Here is a 24,048-nt window from a genome sequence, read left to right as displayed (position 1 = left end):
GGATTGGAAGGTTAGATGAAAACCCAACATTTCCTGGAGGCTGAATTGAATCAGAATTCATCATATAGTAGAAATCAGTGTTTTTAGATTCATTGCAGAGCATATTCTAGGTAATTGATTGTGCATCTGGGTCGTTTAGGCCTTATATTCACCATCTTGTAACACCAAGCCTATCATACCTCTTGCGGATTGATTGCAGAAAGTAAGTAGCTAAGTGTAGGATTTGGAAGCCATTTCTAGGTGTTTGGGTAAATTGTTGCTTTAGCCTCAGTTACTGGATTTGTGCATTCCCCAACCTCCAGATATAGAGGTGGGATGCACTCGAATGCGCACTGGAAGCACATCCAGCCCATGTATCGAGAGAATGCTTGAAAGGGTGGATTTCATTTCTGAGATTAGCGTCAATGTGCTTGGAGTGGTGGTGGTGCCAGTTCATGATTCTTCTATGATTGCAGTTATCAGATCTTTCAGATCTGATACAATTTGTTATCATTTAATTTGCTAGATTGTGGGTTTTAGATGAAGAGTGCTCGATTGCAGTTTGTTTTACTACACATGTTTGTGAGAGCAAGGTAGACTGCTAAGTTCTCAATCAAAACATGGGATACATCTGATATGCAACTATATATGGTGGATAATATTCTCAAAGCAGTTAAATGTTCTTCAAATACCAAAAAAAAAAATGCGTCAATTTGCTCGAAGTTCAACATGTCAAATCATTTATCTGGACACATTTGCATTTAATTCTTTTCTGTCCATTGTGTCCAATAGACCCAAAACATGATAAGGAACAAAACTAAACACAGTGGTATCCAGCCTGAAACATTGGAAGAAAATAAATTAAACACAGCAGTAAATAGATAAATGATCTGAGACCACATAATTAGGATGACCACAAGCACAATCATGACCATGGGGTGTTTAACCATACTCCAACTAAAACCTACTTAGTCAAATACTCTTTCAAAATTAATATCCTTCATATGTTTCTAGCTGTCTATCGGCTAAAATAAAACAAATGCATTCCTACAGTTATACAACTGCTGAAGTAACAAAACTGTTAAAGAAAATAAATAATGCTTCTATTTGAAATATTCTCGATAGAATCAGAACTTTGATTTTTGTGGGATTTGACCTGTGTAATTTAAGTAGGCTCAAGATGACATCCATGATGGCATTTATATTGTCACCTTCAGAGAAGAAAATATATATTGTTGAGATTACAATGATCCGTTTCATCAGACCACAAACTAATGCAATTTTTTCACTTTTAATTGTTTCCAGATGGATTTACTGCAATATGTTATTTCACCTGAAACCTGATCATATAAAAAAATCTGATGTGACAGGCCTGGCGAGTTATTTCCAAACTTGTGCTCTAGTCACTCAGTGGCTTAAGTAATCACTGCAGATCAGGAATTCCTCCATCAGCTAGTGGACACCTCAGATTTTGCCAATTTGTTGGTTAACTCAACAAATGACAACCAGGAGTTATGCATCTGGACTATCTGCTTGCAAATAAGGAATTTCATCTGTCAAAATAAAGCTAGGAAATGGTGTATTTTCTCAGGATAATTTTAGGTGAACTAAAATTTGTATCTTCAACAAGCAGGTTTTAATAAAACATGTTCAAATGTGGAAAAACAAAACTTCAAAAACAATCCATGGTGATGCTGATTGTCAAAGTGATACATAATAAATTTAGAGGACATCATATTTATATTAAAAGAATTTATCATGCCTGTAGAAGAATCGGGATGAAAGACACTCAATTATGTTTTTCTGTTCAAATATGCAAGAATATTCTATCAATACGTGTTGGCAATTTTGTCACTACCTTCCCAACAAATGCATAATGAATTAACATGTGGTTGGTATTACATATAACCAACTTATCTTTTCAAAGAATGTGTGTCAACCAATGCCTATCTCATTGGAATACATATCGTTAGGTAAGTAGTTGGCCTGTCTCTCTCATTGGAAATTCACATGGGCAGATAGATAGTTGGCGTATTGTACAAATTAGGATCTTAGGATACTAATCATTACAAACGACATAATTATTAAATGATATGAGAATCACGTGACCATAAAATTATTTAATTACCCATTATACAAGATATACATGGGAAAACCCTTAGAAGTATAAAGCATCATTTTACATCTCCTTACTTCTATATGGCCCATAATGCCTTCTATGTGTAGTGATATAACGATAAAGCTCCAAATTCACTCTCTCAAGTGAGAGAGATCCTCTTTAACTAGAGGAGAAAGGGTGGCTTCACTACTCATGCCTTCTCAATAACCCCCATTCATGAGTACTTAATAATCTTACAGTTATCAGATTATAATTATTTCAAATGGGACATGCTTAATAAAAGTTATATAACCTTGTGGCCATGACCCCTAATAAAATTATGTTCTAGCACCCCCCTTTATGTTAAGAGTGGGCATCACATGTCAATTTGCACAAAAGAAAAAATGAAGTACCCTAGTAACAATAGTTCTTTGACAGTGATAAAAAGGGACACAAATATATGCCAACATGAAGATCATGCATCCCAGGCTACATGAAAGTCATATTGTAATAATTTACAATCCTGGTGTTTTAAAAAATGATGCTACGAGGTCTTGTTAAAAATAATATTGGAGCTGCAATTTCCTCAAATTAGCCTCGCAGGTTCATTACATATTGCCCATAGGCCTTAATAGAATGTACCTGTCGGACTTCATACAGTGCTTTTACAAGTGGAAGATTTACATAGAGAAGAATTTACAATAAGCCCATGGTGTTGGTGTGCCTTTTGACACACTCAACACAAGCTCAGTGCTACCACTTAACTTCTCCTAAAAGAGGTGAGGATTAAAAAACCCCAACCTCCCAAGGTCTCATTGGGTGGGTCACAACAATGCTAAAACAGGTAACTGTTCATGAGGTTGATCTTAACAAATGGACATGCTAGTTATAGGATGAAGATAAAAGCTTCTAAATCCTAAATTATTTGAAAGAAGCACTAAAAGGATAAATCTGGGGAATGAGAAGATGAGTTACCAAGATATATCTAATTAAGCACTATCAACTAGATTTAAGAAAGCATTAGGCATATGATTCATCTAACACATTAAATTAGCAATTGCATGTAAATGTAAGACAAATTTCATGCAAGTGTCATTAACTTCTTTTTCACACTCTCATTTAATCCTCAAATACCATTTACATGCACATAATGATTCACTATTGAATCAAAGAAGATGCAAAACAAGAAGAATATCAAACACTCATAAGAACAATTCCATGAGACTGTAAACACACAAGCTATATTGTATTAATCTCCAAAATTGTACTAACAAGTCACCAGTAGAGAGATTTATAATCTTCAAAAAATGCTTCTGTGTAGGAGCTAAAATTCTGAAAGCAAGAGTGAAATCTATTACAAATAGCTAAGCACTTCAAATTATCAATTTGTTGACCAAAAAAATGGCCTCAAGGTTTACATTTGTAGGAGGTAACCTCCTCAAAATTAGGGTCTAATTCCCACACAAAATTGCCCATAAGTCTAGGTGGTCCAATTAACATGCAAGTTATTGGTCATAAAACTAAGAGCCCCAGAAAGGAGAATAAGTTTTCCAACTGGAGAAGTGTGAGGTTGCATTCTTTGGAACTAGAAATTGGTGTTCTATCTCACAGGAAGGAATTCCATTGAAATAAAGTCTGAACTTAAACATGCAAAAAAAGGAGAAAACAAATTGTTGATGAACAAAGGAAACTTCCTATCTTCACAGCAGCTTGGTTGTGAAGTTGGTGATGTTTACCGTATGGATTAATTAAGCAACGCACACTGGAAATCGATACGAACACCGAACAACAAATAGCAGAACTTCTATTATTATTCGCATATGCCAACAGTACCTTATGCTTTTCTCATATGATATGATAATGATAAGATGATTACAATGCTTCCCGAAGGGGTTATAAATACTTTCCGACGAACCTTCCCGAAGGTATCCGTCGGCTAAGTACATTATACCCGTTACAAACTGTTCACCGTCGGCTACATAACAAGAACTTTCCCGAAGGAACCCGTCGGCCGATACAAAGAACTTTCCCGAAGGAACCCGTCGGCCGATACACAATTTCTACCGACGACATCATCCCCCCCAAAAAGAAAAGTCGTCTCCTGACGACTAGCAAAATTACGAGACAATCCATATTGAAGAAGAGAAGAAATACTAGAGAGAAGGAGGAGTCCCAGAAGAGTGTTGTTGACGACGCAACTCATACACCTGGTCAGTCCGGAGGCGCAGATCTGTCTGAATCTGTGAATTAACTTCTACGGCCTCCTTCAGGAGAAGCGCAGCATCCATAGCTTGTCTCTTGGCCAACTGTAATTCATGCTCTGCTGCATCTTTATCCCGGATAGCTGCGTCCTTCTCCTGTACCAATGCAGCCATATCCTTCAAGAGTTTTGCCCGCTCTACTACCCATGCTGCCTGCTGGTCGGCAAAATCAGTGGCTAACTTTTCTCTGGCCTCTTTTTCAACTGCTAGGGATCTCTGAGCTGCAACACTGTCTGCGACCCTATCCGCCTCTGCACGCTGCCGTGCATAGTAAACTTCTTTGTACAGTCCCACGATCTCATGTGCCAGCTTCATCATTGGAGTGTCACTCGGTCCCAGCTCTGGTTCAGTGGCCCAGTTTGCCAACATCTCTGGTGTCTCAATGGTCGGCCAACCTCTATCTACAAAACAAGTTTGAAATCGTTCAGGACAAATCCTACGAATATACGTTCGAATCAAATGCCACTCCCTTCGCCGAGTGAGAGCCTGAATGGCCACATCATGCCCCTTCTTCAATGCAGACTTCATGGTCCTGAGGTAGTCCCTGCACCTGTCCTCATCCGACCCATAATCCTCCTTGGCGAAGTCCTCGAATGACCATTCGGGGTCACTATTGTCCTCCTTATCGGCGGGAGCCACGCCCACATCTGGTGCCACCTCCTCTGCTGTTGGTGCAATCACGGCATGTGGCGTTCCCTCCTCCTGAGACTGGGGCTGTGGAATAGGTGTTACTTCAGAATAGCTGGGCGACTGAATGGATGGGCCACGCTTGTCAGGGACGAGTTGGAACTGCTGCCTCAGAAAAATACTGGCTCTATCCATAACCTCTGGCTGTGCTGGATCCGTACACTCCTGTGCTCCTCCGTCTGATACGTTCTCTACTGGGGGTATCTGGGTTTCTGCTGACGGTGCTACTGTAACAACTGCTGCTGGCTGACTTAGGGCAGACGCCCCGGGTGGTGCTACCGGAAGAGCTTCAGGAGCTGATGAAGTCTCACGGTCCACAGGTGCGGCCAGGTGGGCGAAGCCGACCGCAAATCCTACCCCTGGTCGGACAGGAGAAGGCCGTACCCCATGTTGCCACGGTATGGCTAGTGTAACTGCCTGGTGGGATCCTCCAGTCATCAATATCGGTTGCCGAGTTTGTCCAAACCCTGGAATGTGAGCCATGTGCAGACCCCGAGGTGTCAATGCGGAAGTCATAGGGACTGTAGTACGCGGAAAAAGCAAGGGAGTAGCCGTGACGACCTGAACCTCTTCATCATCCTCGCCCTCCCCCTCGTCTTCTTCCATACTGTCTTGCTCAGAAGATGTCTCCTGTCGGCCACTATCACTATCTCCTGCCCTGTCTACCCGTGGCCTCTTTTGACCTGCTGAACCCTTCTGCCCAGGGATTGTGTCCAAGTGCTTCCATTGCATGATAGGAGGTTCTCCTGGAGCCAATGGTCCAGACTTCGCCTCTAACTCTTCTGATGGAATCACCCGTGCTATAGCATCCAAAAATAGACCAATGGCGTAATGAGGCATATAGAATGTCTTGTGCTGGAGAGTCATGAATTCATGCATCCGCTCAGCTAGTACAGACGCCCAATTATACACCTTTCCAGTCATTATGCCGTTCATCATAGATACTTGCGGAAATGTGATATCCGATGCCCTAGAGGATCCCGTAAGCCTGCTTTTAACCAAGTCCATTAAACACCGCCATGGCCCTTCTTGAAGGTCAGTTTTCTTTAAACCCCTTCCCTTGGATGTCTCGGCTAATGCCGCCTGTTCTACTTCAGTCAAATCCCCACAAACTAACCTGATTAAAAATAGCTTCCCATCCTTTGGAATTTTTTTTGGCTGAATCTTTCTGCCTTGCTGCCCTGGAATGCCAAAAACCCGTGTGAAATCTGTTGCTTTGAATGATACCACTAAGTTCCGTCCCAGATACTGAAATGTGCTTCTGCAAGAGGTTCTGTCATATGTTTCAATCATGGTACGCAGATACCCTTCATAATCTCGAATGCAAAAAACAGGCATCTGAATGGCCCATTCCACCTGCGCTTTTCTGATGCTTGCTTTAACTGGATGGTCCTCAGGGTTTTCTTGCCACCATTTCCGGCAATCTGTTCCATTTAATCCCTCAAATTGTATAGTCTGTGGTGTGACTTCTGCTGCTGGAGGTGCTACTGGCTTACGCTTCTCCTTGTTGCTACTCGAACCCACATTCAATTTGCCTGTACCTGCCATGCTCCTCCTGGCTTCCTCAAGTTTGGCCTGCGCTAATTGTTTTTTCCACTGCCGTTTACCTGCAGACTCCATTATCTCTTTCTAATGGTCTCCCCAAATCCGTACAGTGAGAAATTAGTTCGTACGGTGAAGAGTTCTTTCAACAATATGTATGGAAAATCCCCATCCGTACACGCAGGAAGAGATTAAAATCCGCTCAAGGTAGAAGTTGGAAGAAAAATAAAATAAGAAGCCATACCTCACAAATCCGTACCAAAGTTTCCCTCCTCAAGTCCGTACGGTGGTTGTTTTTATTACCTGCCTGTGAAAAATGCAGAATCCCTTCAGTTCCTCTCTTTCTGAAATCCGTACACCACAGGCTGTATTTCTGATGGAATCCGCACTGCCTGAAAATTGTACAAATTGTGGAAATTTCCGTGCATACAAAAGTTATAAACCGTACAGTGCAAGAGAAGTCCGTACGGTGAGAATTAAGGTGTTTTGTGAACCGTACTTCACTTTAGGAAATCCGTACGGTCTCTTTAAAACCGTACCATTCCCCAACTTCCGTACTCAAAAACCGTACGGCGCCTTTCACACTTGTGTTCCTCTCATAAATCCGTACGATGCAAAACCGTACGGTGTCTTTAAACCCGTAAGAAAGCCGTACGGTCAGAAATCCGTACGGTATCTTGCTTTTTTAAAAAACCGTACTCCCTTTAAGAAATCCGTACGGTGTAAAAACCGTACGGTGCTTTTTTTTTTTTTGACAACAAAAAAACAGTTAATTTTCCGTTCGACCGTCGTCACCATCAGGCTGCAGTGACGGAGGGGTCTTGCGAAGGCCATTTCCTGATGCAGAAAGCTTCCGGGCGTAATAGATTTTCAACTTCGACCCATTCACCGCTTGAGGCACTTCATGTCCATCTAAAGTCCATAATTTGATTGCGCCATTGTCCCCTACTTCTCGAATTTGGTACGGCCCGACCCACTTAACCTTGAACTTACCCGGTTTGATCTCATTTCGACCGTCGTACTTTAATACCCACTGTCCGGGCTGAAACCTGTTTAGCTTCAGGTGCTTATCGTGCCATGCCTTTCGCCTATTCTGTGTTACTTCAGTCGCCCACTGTGCCAATAATCGCTTTTCCTCTAACTTGTTCAGTTTATACAACCGCTCTCTTAAGCTTTCCATGTCGCCCAACTTGTTGTCTAGTGCTATCCGCAAGCTTGGTATCATAAATTCCGCTGGTACTACGGCCTCCTGTCCAAACATCAGTTGGAACGGCGTGTGTCCGGTTGTGACTTTGTATGCCGTGCGGTAAGCCCACAGAGCAGAAGGTAATTTCTCCTCCCAATCTTCCCCTTCGATGGCGCAGGATTTGTATATAATTGATACCAGGATTTTGTTGGTAGCTTCGGCTTGTCCATTTGCCCTTGGGTAGTACGGACTTGACAGCGAATGGTAAATTTTGAACTCCGTGGTGAGCAGCCGGATCACATGGTTTACAAAATGTCCTCTATCGCTGGTTAATTGTAACGGAATGCCGTACCTAGTAATAATCTGCTCATAAATAAACTGTGCTGTACTTACCGCCGAGTTGTCTGGTAGTGCACGCGCCTCCACCCATTTAGTCAAGTATTCCGTGGCAACCACAATGTAATGGCATCTTCTGGTTCGGCTGGTCTTCAGGGGTCCTATAAAGTCCAAACCCCATCGTTCAAAAAGTTCCTGAGCATGAGAAGGATTCAAAGGCATGAAATCTCGTTTCAAGGGTTTTCCAGCTCGCTGGCATGTATCGCATGCGACAACCCATTCCCTGGCGTCATTGTATACTGTTGGCCACCATAATCCTGCTAAAAGTATTTTTCGTGCAGTTGTGTCCGGCCCCATGTGTCCTCCTGCCGGTCCTTCGTGCGCTTCCTGCAGTATCCGTGCAATCTCCTCCTTCAGAACACAACGCCTCAGGATCTGATCGGGTCCCATTTTATACAACAATCCATTAATCAGCTGAAATGTTCCACTTCGGATCACCAACTTTCGTTTTTCATTAGGTGGCATGGTATTTGGAAACTGGCCTGTGGACAAGTATTCGCCAATGCTTGTATACCATTCTGGGAGTGCAGCGATCTGAAATAGCTGTGCGTCAGGGAAGTCATCATTTACACCGTCTGCCGGTTCCCCTGTTCTGAGACGTGATAAATGATCTGCGCTTACATGTTTTCTTCCGGGTCGGACAATGATTTTGAAAGTAAACTCCTGCAACAGAAGTAGCCATCGGCTGATTCGGCCTTGAATGACTGGTTTGTTGATCATATACAATAGGGCCTGATGATCTACATAGAACACAAATGGAGTGGCCAGCAAGTAATGTCGGAATTTCTGTACAGCATAGACCATCCCCAAGGCTTCCCGTTCGGTGGTGCTATAATTTTGTTCAGCTTTTGATAGCAACCGACTGGCGAAATAGATCGGATGATCCAAGCCATGGCTTCCCGTCTGTGCGAGGGTTGCTCCAATTGCATAGTTCGATGCATCTACATGCACGTGAAACTCCTTCTTCCAATCTGGATATATTAAGATAGGTGCTGTAGCCAGCCGTACCTTAAGTCCCTCAAAGGCTTCATCCTGCTCCTTGTCCCATCGGAACGATGCTGTCTTGCAAGTTAATCTATCCAATGGATATGCTATTTTGGCAAAATTTTTGATGAACCGTCTGTAATACCCTATATGTCCAAGGAAAGATTTTACCTCTGTCACATTGGTGGACGGTTGCATCTCTAATATGACCCGTACTTTGTCCGGATCTGTCTTTAGGCCCTCCTTACAGACGATGTGTCCGAGTAACCTTCCGTGCGGGACCATAAATCGGCACTTTTTCAGATTCAGGGCCAAACGTGCACGACGGCACCTTTCCATACATTTGCCTAGGGCTGCCAGATGTTTGTCCTCTGTACTGAATACGGACCAGTCATCCAGGAACGCCTCAAAGTTTCCAACGGACATCTTGTTAAAAATGTGTAGTATGATCCGCTGAAATGTAGCAGGCGCATTGCATAGGCCGAACGGCATCCGATTGTAGGCATAGACTCCATCTTCTACGACAAATGTCGTCTTCAGTTTATCCTCTTCTGCGATTGATATTTGATTGTAGCCGGAAAAACCATCCATAAATGAGTAGATCTCGTGTCCTGCTACCTCCTCCAGAATGCTATCCGTGAATGGGATCGGGAATGGATCCTTGATGGTGACCGCATTAAGACATCGGAAATCAACACATATGCGTATCTGAATGGAGTCCTTCTTTAGGGAGATCACGATCGGAGAGACCCATTCACTGGTTTGTACTTTGAAAATAATTCCAGCTTCTAACATCCGATTGATTTCTTCCGTAACCTAGGCCGCATAATTTTTGTTCATTCTGTAGGGCCTTTTCCGTACGGGTATTGCTCCTTCGATCAATGGAATGCGGTGCACACATAATTCGGGTGGTACGCCCTTCAGGTCCTTGTATGTCCATGCAAAGACATCCTTATATTCTAAAAATATTTTGAAGGCCGCTGCTTTTAGTACTAGGTCCCAATTGTCCCCTACTAATATGGTCCGTGGTTCAGCTTCATCTCCCAAATTCATGGTCTGCAACGCGACTTCATTATACTTGATGGGTTCTCCTTCAGGGAACTGATGTGCCGGGGTCACATCGAGTGACGCATCTCCTTCCTTTATTTCAGTAAATTCTTTTGGGAAGGCATTGATCTTGTTTTCTTCTATTGTTAGTACATTGCAGGTTGGAAACAATTCATAATCCTCTATCTGCCAATGGTACAGACCATTTACTGAATCCAAATCGTCGTCTCCTTCCAGCCGTAAAACTCCCTCCTGATCTGGTTCCATACTTTGCCCTTTTTCATCCTCTTCCCCCTCGGAATCTGACGAAGGGCCTTCTTCCCCGACCATCTGAGTGTGCAAATCAATGACATACTTTCGGCCTTTGCTTTCCAATGATAAAGTATTTTTCTTCCAATCGTGCTTTGCTTTTGCTTGTATCAGCCATCCCCAACCCAAAATGGCGTCGTACCCCTTCCGCTTGAGAGGAATCACAACGAAGTCCAATAGGAATGGTTGTGTTCCGATTGTCACTGGTTGCGCTGTGAGTATGCCCAAGGGCTTGATTCCGTGTTGATCGGCTGTTAACAGCTGGAAGGTAGGTGGCCATAATGTCGGTCGTCCTAACTTTTTCCAAGTATCCTCTGGTAACACATTGACACCGGATCCTCTGTCGATGATCGTGTCTGTTAGCACCGTCCCGAGAAGGCCCATTTCCACAACCGCTGGATAGCGTCCAAATGAAAGGGTCAACAACATCGGATCTTCTGCAGTGGTACCCACCTGTTTGTCATTGGCTTGCTCTACAGGTTGCTTAACACTCGGAACTATATTTGCGAGGGCCGTACGGAGTTGAGGCATCGTGAGCAATAGATCATTTATCTTGACAGGTATCTCCGTGTGCAATAGTTGCCGTACAATGTTCTGTTCTGCACAATTCCGTACGGAAGTACTTGGCGTGTCCTTCAGGTGTGTTGTTTCTGCCTGTGTTGCTTTCTGGATTTCTGCCCTTGCTGCCTCCAGTCTCCTCTTTTCTTGTGCTGGGTCAGGATATAGCTTCGCTTGCTTCCGAGTGATGGCCAAAACTTCTTCCTCGTCTGTTCCTACAGTAATCAGATTTACTCCGGACTTTGGGCACTTGGTATCATCATGATCACCAGGTCCACACCAGCGGCATAGTAACTTCGGTGTATTTGTTGTTGTGCAGTCGCGGGCGAAGTGACCCCAAAGATTGCATACGCAGCATTGAACAATTGGCCGACCATTTGCATCGTACTAAATGCGACTCCTTCCTCCATTGTTGTTGTTGCCACCATTGTTGTTAGTGCTGTTGTTGTTTGGACCGCGCCGGTTGTTTCTATATCCGCCTGATGTGGCACCTTCCGTACTGGTGTTCCCATTCCCTCCGGATGGAGAGGCCTCCTATGTCAGGAACACTTGCTGTGGTGTTCTTGTTTTCAAATTGAAAGGGCAGTCCTTTATTGAGTGTCCCATAATCTGGCAGATCTCGCAAAATTGCTCTTTTGGGCAAGATCCCTTCGTATGGCCTTCTTTCTTACATTCCGTACACCATAAGTCATTTCCCTTAGGTTCCTTGTTCATGTTCTTGAATTCCTTCATCATCCGAAGCATGTCTTTCTGAAGGGCACGAACCTTCTTGTTGCTTCCTTCGTTATCGCTGCTATCATTTCCGGAGGATGCATCGTCATCTGAATCGGACGAGCTGGTCTTCTTCTGCTTCTTTGTCTTCTGATCACTTTCGAGGTTCATTGCTCGGTTGTAAGCTTCATTGCATGTGGATGGCGGCACGATCTTCATCTTTTTCCGTAGCTTCGGGTGAAGGCCTTCAATGAACCATCGTTTCTGTAACCCATCAGCTGGTTTATTTTCCATCTTACTGATTAAGTCCTTCAATCGCCTGGCGAAGACCCGTACAGTTTCATTCTTCTTTTGCTTGGTATTGAATATCTCTGCGACAATTTCGTTGTCATCCCGCAAAAGTTGAAATTCTGCGATGAACTCCTTCTTAATGTTATCCCAACTATTCAATTTCTGTGGATCGGCATCAGTAAACCAATCAATAGCAACACCGCGTAGGGTTGCGGGAAATTGTCGGATCCATTCGTTTGTATCTGTTATGCCATTCGCCCTCCAGATCGTTTCACATGTTTTACAATGCCGAATGGGATCAGCTGCTTCATCACCATCAAATTTAGGCAATTTTTCCTTCGGACCTGCCATTATTACTGTATGTCGAGGGTTTTGTTGTGTACCTGCGTTGTTTTGCACTCCCGCGCTGTTTTGAGCACCCGCGCTGTCTTGAACACCCGCGCTGTTCTGGACACCCGCGTTGTTCTGTACACCCGCGCTGTTTTGCACACCCGCGCTGTTTTCTACTTCCGCGCTGTTTTCAACACCCGCGCTGTTTTCTGCTTCCGCGCTGTTTTCAACACCTGCGCTGTTTTCTGCTTCCGCACTGTTTGGTGAAGAAGAGGGTTTGTCAACCGTAGCTGTCCATTCCGGAAGTATATCTCGGACGAAGAGGTCACTCCACGCTCGTGCTCCTTCTGCACTCCGAGCCGTGCGAGTCGATCTGCTTCCGTCAGGATTCTCTTCCCGTGGCGTATGCAGGTTCAGAAACTCCTCCCTCGCTTCTTCCACCAAATCAAGCCGTTGTCGAGTCTCCTTCAACAATCCTTCCGCACTCTTGCTTCCGTTGGAAATCTTCTGAAACCTCCTTCGACGCTCTATCTGCTGAGCCAAAATTAAATTTTCTTGCGCAACACGTATGTCATCTTTTTCCTTTAGCTTACTCTTGTCTTTGTTCAACTGATTCGGCATTTAATTCATCTCCGCCTGCCTGCGTGCCAGATCCATCGGGCAACGGCGCCAAATGTTTACCGTATGGATTAATTAAGCAACGCACACTGGAAATCGATATGAACACCGAACAACAAATAGCAGAACTTCTATTATTATTCGCATATGCCAACAGTACCTTATGCTTTTCTCATATGATATGATAATGATAAGATGATTACAATGCTTCTCGAAGGGGTTATAAATACTTTCCGACGAACCTTCCCGAAGGTATCCGTCGGCTAAGTACATTATACCCGTTACAAACTGTTCACCGTCGGCTACATAACAAGAACTTTCCCGAAGGAACCCGTCGGCCGATACAAAGAACTTTCCCGAAGGAACCCGTCGGCCGATACACAATTTCTACCGACGACAGGTGATCTCATATGATCATTAAGCATTTTTGAAGATCCTAATACCACACCTATGCACCATCAAGAGTTAGCACCTCCACAGTCACCTTCATCTCATCCTTAACTATTGTCCAAGGTAATCCCCCTCAGTGCGCACTCCATTATGGTGCACATTGTGCTCGTGTCAGTTTTCGTCAGTTGGGTCATACTAGTTAGCATCCTTCAAGCTTTTGACATCAATTTACTAACATGTTTTTCATATAGGACAAAATGGCATCATCCTCATCATCTATGGCAGAAAAGATAGCACCTAAACCAGTCTCTTTCAAGTTCCAAGGCATGCCAAAGAAATCACGGTTCGTGGACAAGCACTCGGAAGTCTGAGATATGGAGATGGGCCACATCAATTGGAATGCATTCCTAGTTTTGTGCAACAAACCAAGGGAAAGGTCGGAGATGATTTCATCGCTGATCCTCAGTGGGCTAGTAAACATAGCCTCCCATCCTATATCCGTCCAATACTCAAAATGATCATGGCACTAGCACTGGCCCACCACTATGTGCCTGAGGAGGTCGTAAGAAGCGTTACCAGGGAAATGGTTCTTGATATACACCCTGATAACATAAAGATGGTTTTCCACCTACCGCTTGCAGATCAATTCCAAAAGATAACCTATGACATAGCAAATTGGTGGTACGGGGAACATGAACAAGAGGCAAAAGGCATTGTACAGGAGAAGTACTTCATTTCCCAATCCCCTACTAACAAGAAAGCCAGAAGGGTCGACATGACCAATGGGTACATGATAGATGACATTGGCTATAGTATAGTGCTCCTAAGTAGAGTCATGGGAGTCTCCCTACAACTAGTAATCTAGAAGCTTGGATGGTTCATTTCATTGAAACCATCAAGAGGAAGAGATTGTCGATTGACTAGGCCATGATCATCAGCAAGAATTTGGATGAGCAACTCATTTCGATGAAGACCGACCCTCATTTTTACATGACCTCCTATGTCGTGTATCTCCTGGAAGCTAGGCCAACAGATTACCTAGGGTTGGTAAAGAAAGGGATCATGCAAGGCACCAATGCCTTGCCATACATAGTGTACCCATAGTTGGTATGAAAGAATCTCCCATTTAAGAGCCCAGAATACAAGTTGGTGAATGATGGCTTCATCTTCGTCATAATCTGGTTCACTGAAAGCAATTATGTGAAGAGATTGTTTGTAGAGGTTGCCGCCTAAGTAGCACAACTGGGTACTTTATTTAGTTCAACACATTCAACATATCCGAGTGGCAAGAACTCTCCTATGTTCAAAGAAGCTTCTTCGCTATCTGTCTGATAGGTTGATACTACTAGAGATAGCTAAAGAATTGACCTCAGCTTGTGATAGGGTCAGAAAGAAGCATAAGAAGACATGGGCATACTATCAAAGCTTTTGAGGTAAAATAAAAGTAGGATATTGCTACACATGAGCTAGAGTGGGATCAATATCTGATATAAGGAGGAAAAGAAGAAACTAGGACCAAAGGCACACCCAGCTATCCAAACCACCTTGCAAGAGATACCACAGTGGAAACACAACACAAAGAACAACCAAAAGAGGAAGAAGAGAAAACACTTATTGATTCATCAAATAATTAGCATACATGTCCATCTGTAAGGCCTTCTGGGTTATGGTCAGATACAAACATACAAATCCACGATCCAACTTCAAATTTGGATTTCCAAACACATATCTTTCCAACTTCTTTACATTCTCTGAGTTCTCCCCTAAAATTCAATCCTAAAGCCCCCTAAATACTTGTGTGGCCACAAGTCAGCCTATCACAGAATTAAACCTTACATTAAATGCATGCACAACCACAAGTCGACTCACATCAAATATTAACTACCAATATCAAAATTAAATACGTGCAAGGTCGGCCCAAACTAGAACCAAACACAGACAACTTGGTCAAAGAAGGAACAAGACAAATACTAGCACTCGGCACCAATAGGAACACTTGGCACCAATAGTAACACTTGGCACCAACAGATTCACTCGGCACATAAAGGGACACTCGGATGACTCGACACACATTGGAACTTGATAGCAACTGAAAACTAGCACTTGGCAATAACTGGAACTCGGTAATAATTGGAACTCAGCAACAATTGGCATTCGACAGTAACTGGAACTCAATAGCAATTGGAAAACTAGCACTTGATAGTAACTGGAACTCGACAACAACTGGTAATTGGCAGTAACTGGAACTTGGCAACGACTGGTAGAATGAAAAAAAGTGTAGGATTACAAGGAACCCCAAGATGCTCCTGCATCAAACAACTAGGGTTGGAAGAAATGATTCTCCTGAATCATGCAAGTGTCACAACTTGAGCTAAATCCAACTCAAATTGAGAAATCCATGTAGCATCTTAAGCTAGTCTATTCTTCCACTTCACCAAATACTCATAGTAATCTTTTCCTCTTGTGCTCTTACTGATTCTTTGATCCAATACCTTTTCAACTTCTTCAATCTGCTTCTTAGGATAATCATCTGATACCATAACTTCATCATCTAACTCATGATACTTATATAAATCAGCAGCATTGAATTTAGGAGATATATCCATGTCATTAGGTAACTCAACTTCATAAGCATTACCACTGTCAAATTTCTTCGAGATCTTACAAGGTCCAAACTTCTTCATCTTTAGCTTACTATATGTTCCAACAAGAAATCTTCCTTTCTTCAAATGAACCATCACCTCATCACCAACTTCAAAATCATGATGTCTTCTAGACTTATCAACATTCTCCTTGTACTTTTGATTACTTTTTTCCATCCTCAACTTCACTTCCTTATGCAAAGATTCCATAAAATCAGAAAAATCTTCCCTTGCAACACTTCTCTTTTCTTCACCAACAATATCTCTCAAATCTGATGTCTCTAGATTGCATTCCAGTAACAATCTCAAAAGGTATTTTTCCTATACTCCGATTTACAAAATTATTATATGCAAACTTAGTTTGTGTCAACACTACTTCTCAATTACTTGGCTTATCTCCCACTAAACATCTTAGCAAATTACTCAAGCTTCTGTTCACAACCTCTGTCTATCCATCTATCTGTGGATGGAATGTAAAACTAAATTTTAACTCAGGTACCCATCTTCCTCCACAAAGTCTTTCAAAAATAACCAACAAACTTATTGTCTCTGTGAAAAATAATACTTCTTGGTAATCCATGCAATCTCACAATCTCTTTAAAGAAAAGTTCAGCAATATGCTCAGCATCAAATGTCTTCTTACAAGGTATAAATAAGCCATTTTAGAAAATCTATCCATAACAAATATAGAATCATACCCCTTCACTATTTTAGGCAATCGAAGAACAAAATCCATCCTAATGTCACTCCAAGGTTTCTCAGGAACAGTAATAGGTGTATACAAACCAGTATTCTGACTTACTCCTTTTGCAACTTGACAAACTCCACAACTCTTCACAAATTTTGAATGTCCTTATACATTTGTGGCCAATAATACTTCTCCTTTAGCAAACTCAATGTCTTATCAATTCCAAAATGTCCAGCCAATCCACCACTATGCTTTTCCTTGATCAAATTCACTCTCATCAAACTTCAAGGGATACACAACTGAATTCCTTTAAACAACATACCTTCTTGAATGAAATATTCGTCATACTTACTTATGTGATCTGTCAAATTTGGTGCTCTGCACTCTCTCCACACCTCAGAAAAATCAAGGTCAGTATCGTACAACTCTTTCATTTCATCAACACCAAGAACTTCAAACTTCATCTGAATCAATAAAGAACGTCTTCTGCTCAATGCATCAACAAATCTATTGGTAACTCCACTCTTATGTTTGATAAAAAATGTAAAATTCTACAAGTACTCAACCCACCTCATATGTCTTAGATTCAATTTATGTTGACTTCCCAAGTACTGTAAAGCTTTATGATTGGTATACAACACAAACTCCTTAGGAATCAACTAATGTCTCCACTTCTTCAAGACTTGAACAATAGCATAAAACTCTTGATCATACAAGAATACTTCCTTTTAGCATCATTCCACTTCTCACTAAAGAAAACAACGGGTTTACCCTCTTGACTTAGTGCAGCTCCTATTGCACTACCACTTGCATCACATTCAACTTGAAATACCTTATTGAGATCAAGCAAAGCCAATACAAGTAACTCAACAACCTTTTGTTTCAAAGTCTCAAAACTCTTATTAGCTCCATGTGTCCACTTGAATTCGTTTTTATCGCCTCTCATTGTCTCAGTCATAGCATTACAAATAGAACTGAAATTCCTTATAAACTTCCTATAAAAACTAGCCAAACCATGAAACGATCTTACCTCACTCACATTCTCAAGTGTAGGCCATTCCAAAATTGCTTTTACCTTCTCAGGATCCATCTTCAAACCATCAACTGAAATCACAAATCCCAAATATACAATCTCTTCTTGCATAAAAGAACACTTCTTCAAATTAATCATCAACTTCTCCTCTTTCAATCTTTGCAATAGTTGTCTAACATTCTCAAGATGTTCTTCCCTAGTCTTACTAAATATCAGAATGTCATCCAAATAAACAATCACAAACTTACCCAAAATCTTTTCAGAACTTCATTCATTAACCTCATGAAAGCACTAGGTGCATTAGTTAAACCAAAAGGCATAACCAACCATTCATACAAACCATCTTTTGTCTTGAAAGCAATTTTCCATTCATTACCTTCTCTAATTCTAATCTGATGAATACCACTCCTCGAATCAATCTTTATAAAATACTTTGCTCCACTCAAACAATCCATTATGTCATCCATCCTCGGCATAGGAAACCTATATTTCACTGTGATCTTGTTAATAGCTCTGGAATCAGTACACATTCTCCATTCTCCATTCTTTTTAGGTGCTAATACGGCAGGTACAACACATGGACTCAAACTTTCTCTAATCAAACCTTTCTGCAACAACCCATGCACTTGTCTATTAAGTTCTTCATTTTCTATAGGTGTCAATCTATATGGTGCTTTGTTCGGCAAACTAGCTCGAGGAATCTGATCCATACAATGACTTATATTTCTCATTGAAGGTAAACCATCAGGTATATCCTCTGCAATAATCTTTTTATACTCATTCAGCAATTCTGCAATTTCTTCTTGTACTCGGTCACTACTATCAGTTGTCACTTGGTCACCATTGACTGGCACTCGGTTAACACTATTTTCTGGCACTCAGTTTTCTTGGAATTATAACAAAACAAACTTGATTCTTTTTCATTTCCTTCTCAAATTGTTTTCCGTTAACCATGAAAATCCTCACAGTAGTACAGTTAACCTCATCTGGACTTTCAATCAAAGATAGCAATATTTGCTTCTTCCCATTCACCCAAAGAGTATATTGATTCAATCTTCCATCATGTATAGCATATCTATCATATTGCCAAGGTCTACCCAACAGAATGTGACAACAATCTATAGGCATAATATCACACAAAACTTCATCAAAATAATGTCCACTCTTGAACTTCACAAGGCATTGCTCACTTGCCAATATCGTATGCTCATTTTTGATCCATGAAACATGATAGGGTTTAGGATGCTTCAACCTCTGCAACTGCAACTTTGTAACCAGCTCTTTTGATGTCAAATTTGTAGAACTTCCACTATCAATGATTACCTTGCAACATTTTCCAACCATCTTACATCTGGTTTTGAAAAGACTTCTCCTTAGGATAGGTTCCTCATCACTTCCCTTATTACATAAGGTTCTTCTCACCATCAGAATTTCTCTAGCCTCAAGCCCACTTGGTGAACCCTCAGTGTCTTCTTGAATTACAACATTTTTGTTACCTTGCCCACTTTCAAAAGATCTGCATTCAAAGGATCTATGCCCTTCTTTACCACATCTAAAACAAGACCACGAAATCCACCTCTAGAATAAGAATTACCTCTTCCTCGATAAGAACCAGTACCTCCTTGATAAGAATCACCACCTTTCCACTTGGTCTTGCCCTTGTCATCATTCTTCCATTTAGATTTGTCCTTATCTTGCACATAATTGTCAGATCTACCACCTTCTCCATAAGATCTACCTCTACCTCTTTGGAATCTACCACCTTTGCCTCTTTGTCTTTGTTCATGCTTCTTTGTCAAGATCTCCTCTGCTTTCAAGGCATATTGGTATACTTCCTCCACACTTTCCAATTTCATTAAAACTTATTTCCTCTTGAATTCTAGATGTCAATCCATTTATGTACCTTGCAATTTTCTCAACATCATCATCCACATGTTCAGATCTGATGTCCAATCTATAGAATTCCTCAATATACTCCTTCAAAGTCATGTCTTTGTCTCAAATTTTGCATCTTTCTCAACAAGCTAACTTGGTAATCAGCAAGGAGGAATTCGTTCTTCACTTGTTCACCATCTTAACCCAAGTTCTGATCTTCTCCTTTCCTCTCCTTTGTCTATCAGTTTGTAAATGCTCCCACTACAGTGAAGCATGTCCTTTCAACCTTGTAACTGCAATTTTCACCTTCCTATTATCAAGAGTGTTTTCATACTCAAAAAACTTTTCCATTTCAGAGATCCAATACAATACAACATTGGTATCCAATTTTCCATCATAGGGAACAACTTCTATAGCAGGCTTTGAATTTGCCCTAGACAACACTCTCAACAACCTTGCTTCATCTTGATCTTCTTCAGGCTCTGAATTAGGGTTTGGTGCTACTGCTTCATCATCACTTACATCATCAAGATGTGCTCCTCTCCTCTGGGTTGTCTCCACTGCATCTAATCTTGTTGCAATTTGTCTCAATGTATCTAATATTGCATTATCAACATTTCCTCTACCCAGAACCATCTTTTTAAATCAGGTTCCTGCAAGATTGTAACCCGCTACAAGTTGTAGGCCAAATCCTCAAATCTGCTACCCCACAACCAAATTCACTTAAGGTTCTACACAATCCAATCTCCATAAGGATGAACCTCAAGCTCTGATACCACCTAATGCAAGGAGGAAAAGAAGAGACTAGGGCCAAAGGCACACCCAGCTATCCAAAACACCTTGCAAGAAATAACACAACAAAAACACAACACAAAGAACAACAACCAGAGGGGTAAGAAGAGAAATACTTATTTATTCATCAAATAATCAGCATGCATGCCCAGCTGTAAGGTCTTCTAGGTTACGACTAGATACAAAATACATACAAATCCACGATCCAACTTTGTATTCGGATTTCCAGACACATATGTTTCCAACTTCTTTACATCCTATGAGTTCTCCCCTAAAACTCAATCCTAGACCCCCTTAAATACTTATGTGGCCATAGGTCAACCTATCACAAAATTAAGCCTTACATTAAATGCATACACAACCACAAGTCGGCTCACATCAAATATTAACTACCAATATCAAAATTAAATATGTGCAAAGTTGGCCCGAAACTGGAACTAGACACAAACAACTCGGTCAAAGAAGGACCAAGACAAATATTGGCACTCGGCACCAATAGATTCACTCGGCACATAAAGGGACACTCGGATGAATTAGCACACATTGGAACTCGACAGTAACTAGAAGCTAACACTCCACAATAACTGAAACTTGGTAATAATTGGAACTCAGCAGCAATTGGCGCTCGACAACAACTGGAACTTGGTAGCAACTAGAAAACTAGCACTTGGTAGTAACTGGAACTCGGCAATAACTAAAAAATGGCACTCGGTAGTAACTGGAACTCGACAACAACTGGTAGAATGAACAAAATGAAAGATCCCTGATGGATCTATTCTGTTGATCTGTTGTAATTTTATTATTTTTAAATTTGTTTTCCTTGTTTATTAAAAATTTCTTGCAGAGCTAGACGGAAGTTGCAAAAGGGTTTGATTATTTTATGTTTTTGATGATTTTGCAATAAGTAATAACAAAAGTACAATAACATGAACCAATTGTGAAAATGTATTCCAAATACAACCAAAGCAATTTTGCTTCAAGCAGATTTTTGAATATAAAGCCTAATTTGTAACCAGATGAGGATTTACAATAATATCCAGATGATTACAACTAAGGATAAACCCAACCTAAAGGCATGAAGGAGAAATATGAGCCCAGAAGGAAGCTACAACCAGGTTCCAACTCTCAAATGCTGCACGTGGGAAAGAATATGGCTGCCAAGTGCTGTCGTACAGCTGCAAAGTGCCCACACGTGGATAGAATGCCCAAACCCTAACTAAAACTCCTACTCAATACTGCGTTCCCCAAAAGAAACAATGCACAATCTCCAAGATGCTTCTGACTGCGACGAATCCAAAACCACTGTTTTGGGGGCTATGTCCCAAATAGGCAAAGCAAGTGGGGTTGGCATCCCAATTGTTGAAAGCTCAATCAGAGCCCAAATCACAAATCCAAGATGTAATATGTCAATAATGCTTTAGAACTTTGTCTTTACCTCCTTATAACCCACCATACTTAGCTTGAACCCTAAAAGTGTCTCCATGTGGCATTGGGTTATAAAATAATATATTTCTGATTTTTTAAGTGGTCAAGTATCTAGAAAATGACCTTTTTCCCAATAGAAAGAAATTCGTTCACCAAAATGCTCTGAGTCAAAAGAGAAATATTTAGAAAAGTTCAAGACCTTTCCAACGAGCTATTACACCAAGGGATATGCATCCAAATGAGGCCAAAAACCCCTTATTACTCCAAAATGGCTATAACTTAGCCTTATTTAATTATAAAAGCTAACTTAGGAAATATTAAAAATATAACCCAAGTAGCTACAAAATGCCCCAATGACACCACAAACCATGAAATCATCTTGTCACCTGTCTGTAACTGAAGTTGAAAATCAAGGATCCACTAGCAATCTCATCCCTAAAATCTAGGGATGCTCCTAAAACTTAGGAAACAAACCCTATTCCTCTAAAACTGAACTCAAGGAATCATCTCATGGAGATCCAACCCTGGGCATGATCATCCCTCCTAAAAAGTGGGAATAACCCATAATATTAGGAACTGCCTCCTAGAAACAAGGAACATCTCCAAATTGAACAACTGCCAGAACACCAAATTCTCAACACTGTATAACCATATTAGGTCTCTATCCAACCCTGTTAGCCTACAAGACCCCATAATAAGCTGACTCACAAGTCTCTGCTAGACGAATTTAAAGAGGCAACATGACACAAAAGTGTAGGATTACAAGGAACCCCAAGATGCTCTTGCATCAATATCCCTTGGATGACTACCCAGTAGCCCGCCCCTAGTTCGACAACATTGAGATGGTACAACACCTCATGGGGAAGCAATTCATACCTGATGCCTCAATCGAAGATCACTGGATGAATTGCAGAGATGACTACGATGTCCGGAATAGGGTCTATTGTAGGATTAGTCTACAACTGGCAGAGAAAGCCCTTAATTTGAACATCCCTCTGACGATATAGAACAAGAATACTAAAGATGTGTTAGACCCATTGTATAACAAGGATAGAATCTTTGAGAGGCCAATAATGAATGCATGGATTGGTCAAGAAGAAAATAATGACATACAACACAGGGCCAGGCATGTCATTCAATTAACCCAAGATTGGGTGAGGAAGTCCTTGCACTTGGAGCCAATTCCAAATGCACCGACACTGCAGGCAGAGGTGTGACCCAAGAAAGGTAAAGGGACCAAAGTCACTATCCTAACATACCACGAGAAGTCCCTAGCATGACTGGAGACGGTCTACAAACATGGGTGGGAAGTGGCCTACTTCCGCAGTGAGAAGGCTAAGGGGAAGAAAAGAAAGAAGGCAGTGTTGAAAGAAGAAGCCCAAACAGAGGAGGCTCCTAGTGAGGAAGCACCATTTCAAGGGGAAGAAGCTCAAGCTCCACCAATGGAAACCTTAGTCCAAAAAGAAGCCTCTCCGTCAGTGCCTAAGAGGGTTAGGACCAAGACAGTGATAGTGGGGGAGAAAAGGAGGAAGCTAAAGAAGAAGAGTGCCTCATCTCCTCAAATTTCGAAAACTATACCGGAGGTAGAAGAGGAAGAGCAAGGGGACGAGATTGAATATCTAAGATTAATTGATTGATGGCTATTGTTGACCACCTAAACAATTACTTTATTATTTACCTCTAGAAACAACCTTAGTTGTGAGCACTATATCAATAAAGATTACATTCATTATGACTATCTACCAAAACAGAAACCCCCCACTATACTCTTATAAACAAATGCACTAATCATAGTACTGAAAACCCTAACCATCCTATCCAAAAATTGTGGTATTGCATGCAAAGAAGCATGGCTCTTCAAAACTACATAGAGTATTGATTTGCCACAACCTACAAAACAAACACAAACCAATAAACCTAGGTTGAAAACCAGCTTCTCCTTCGTGATCCACCCACCAAGCCACACTACTAGACCTTCTTTGATATTCCAAGGGCCTCGTGGCCCCCCAAAATTCCCAAAAAATAAAATTCAGAACACAGAGATCATTCTTCATTAAATTTATCGAAACATATTACCTTGAGAAAGTCCTCAAGCCATTTAAAGTTTGGTTCTTCGTCAATAAACATCCACATGTGTAGGGAATCCATACCCATGATTGCCCATCTCTTGTGTCTAGCCAGCTCCTCTTCATTGAGATTCATAATA

General features: G+C 41.4%; 1 protein-coding gene across 2 annotated transcripts in view; it reads right to left on the bottom strand.

Moving 5' to 3' along the window:
- LOC149542012 (uncharacterized) overlaps positions 1-24,048 on the bottom strand; it is a 163,630-nt gene that overhangs the window by 6,248 nt on the left and 133,334 nt on the right. The window contains exon 7 of one of the 2 annotated variants that reach the window (XM_089797056.1): positions 1,061-1,508. The exons of the other annotated variant lie outside the window; for it this stretch is intronic. Within the exon in view, the coding sequence (XP_089653182.1) occupies positions 1,428-1,508 (81 nt within the window). The 3' untranslated portion in view covers positions 1,061-1,427. Of the gene's footprint in view, positions 1-1,060; positions 1,509-24,048 lie in introns of those variants that run through there. 2 annotated transcript variants of the gene reach the window in all.

Source organism: Cupressus sempervirens, chromosome 8 (genome assembly GCF_028749045.1).
Source record: "Cupressus sempervirens isolate cs-2001-9-10 chromosome 8, ASM2874904v1, whole genome shotgun sequence".
NCBI lineage: Eukaryota > Viridiplantae > Streptophyta > Pinopsida > Cupressales > Cupressaceae > Cupressus > Cupressus sempervirens.
This window is presented reverse-complemented; position numbering and strand designations above follow the sequence as displayed.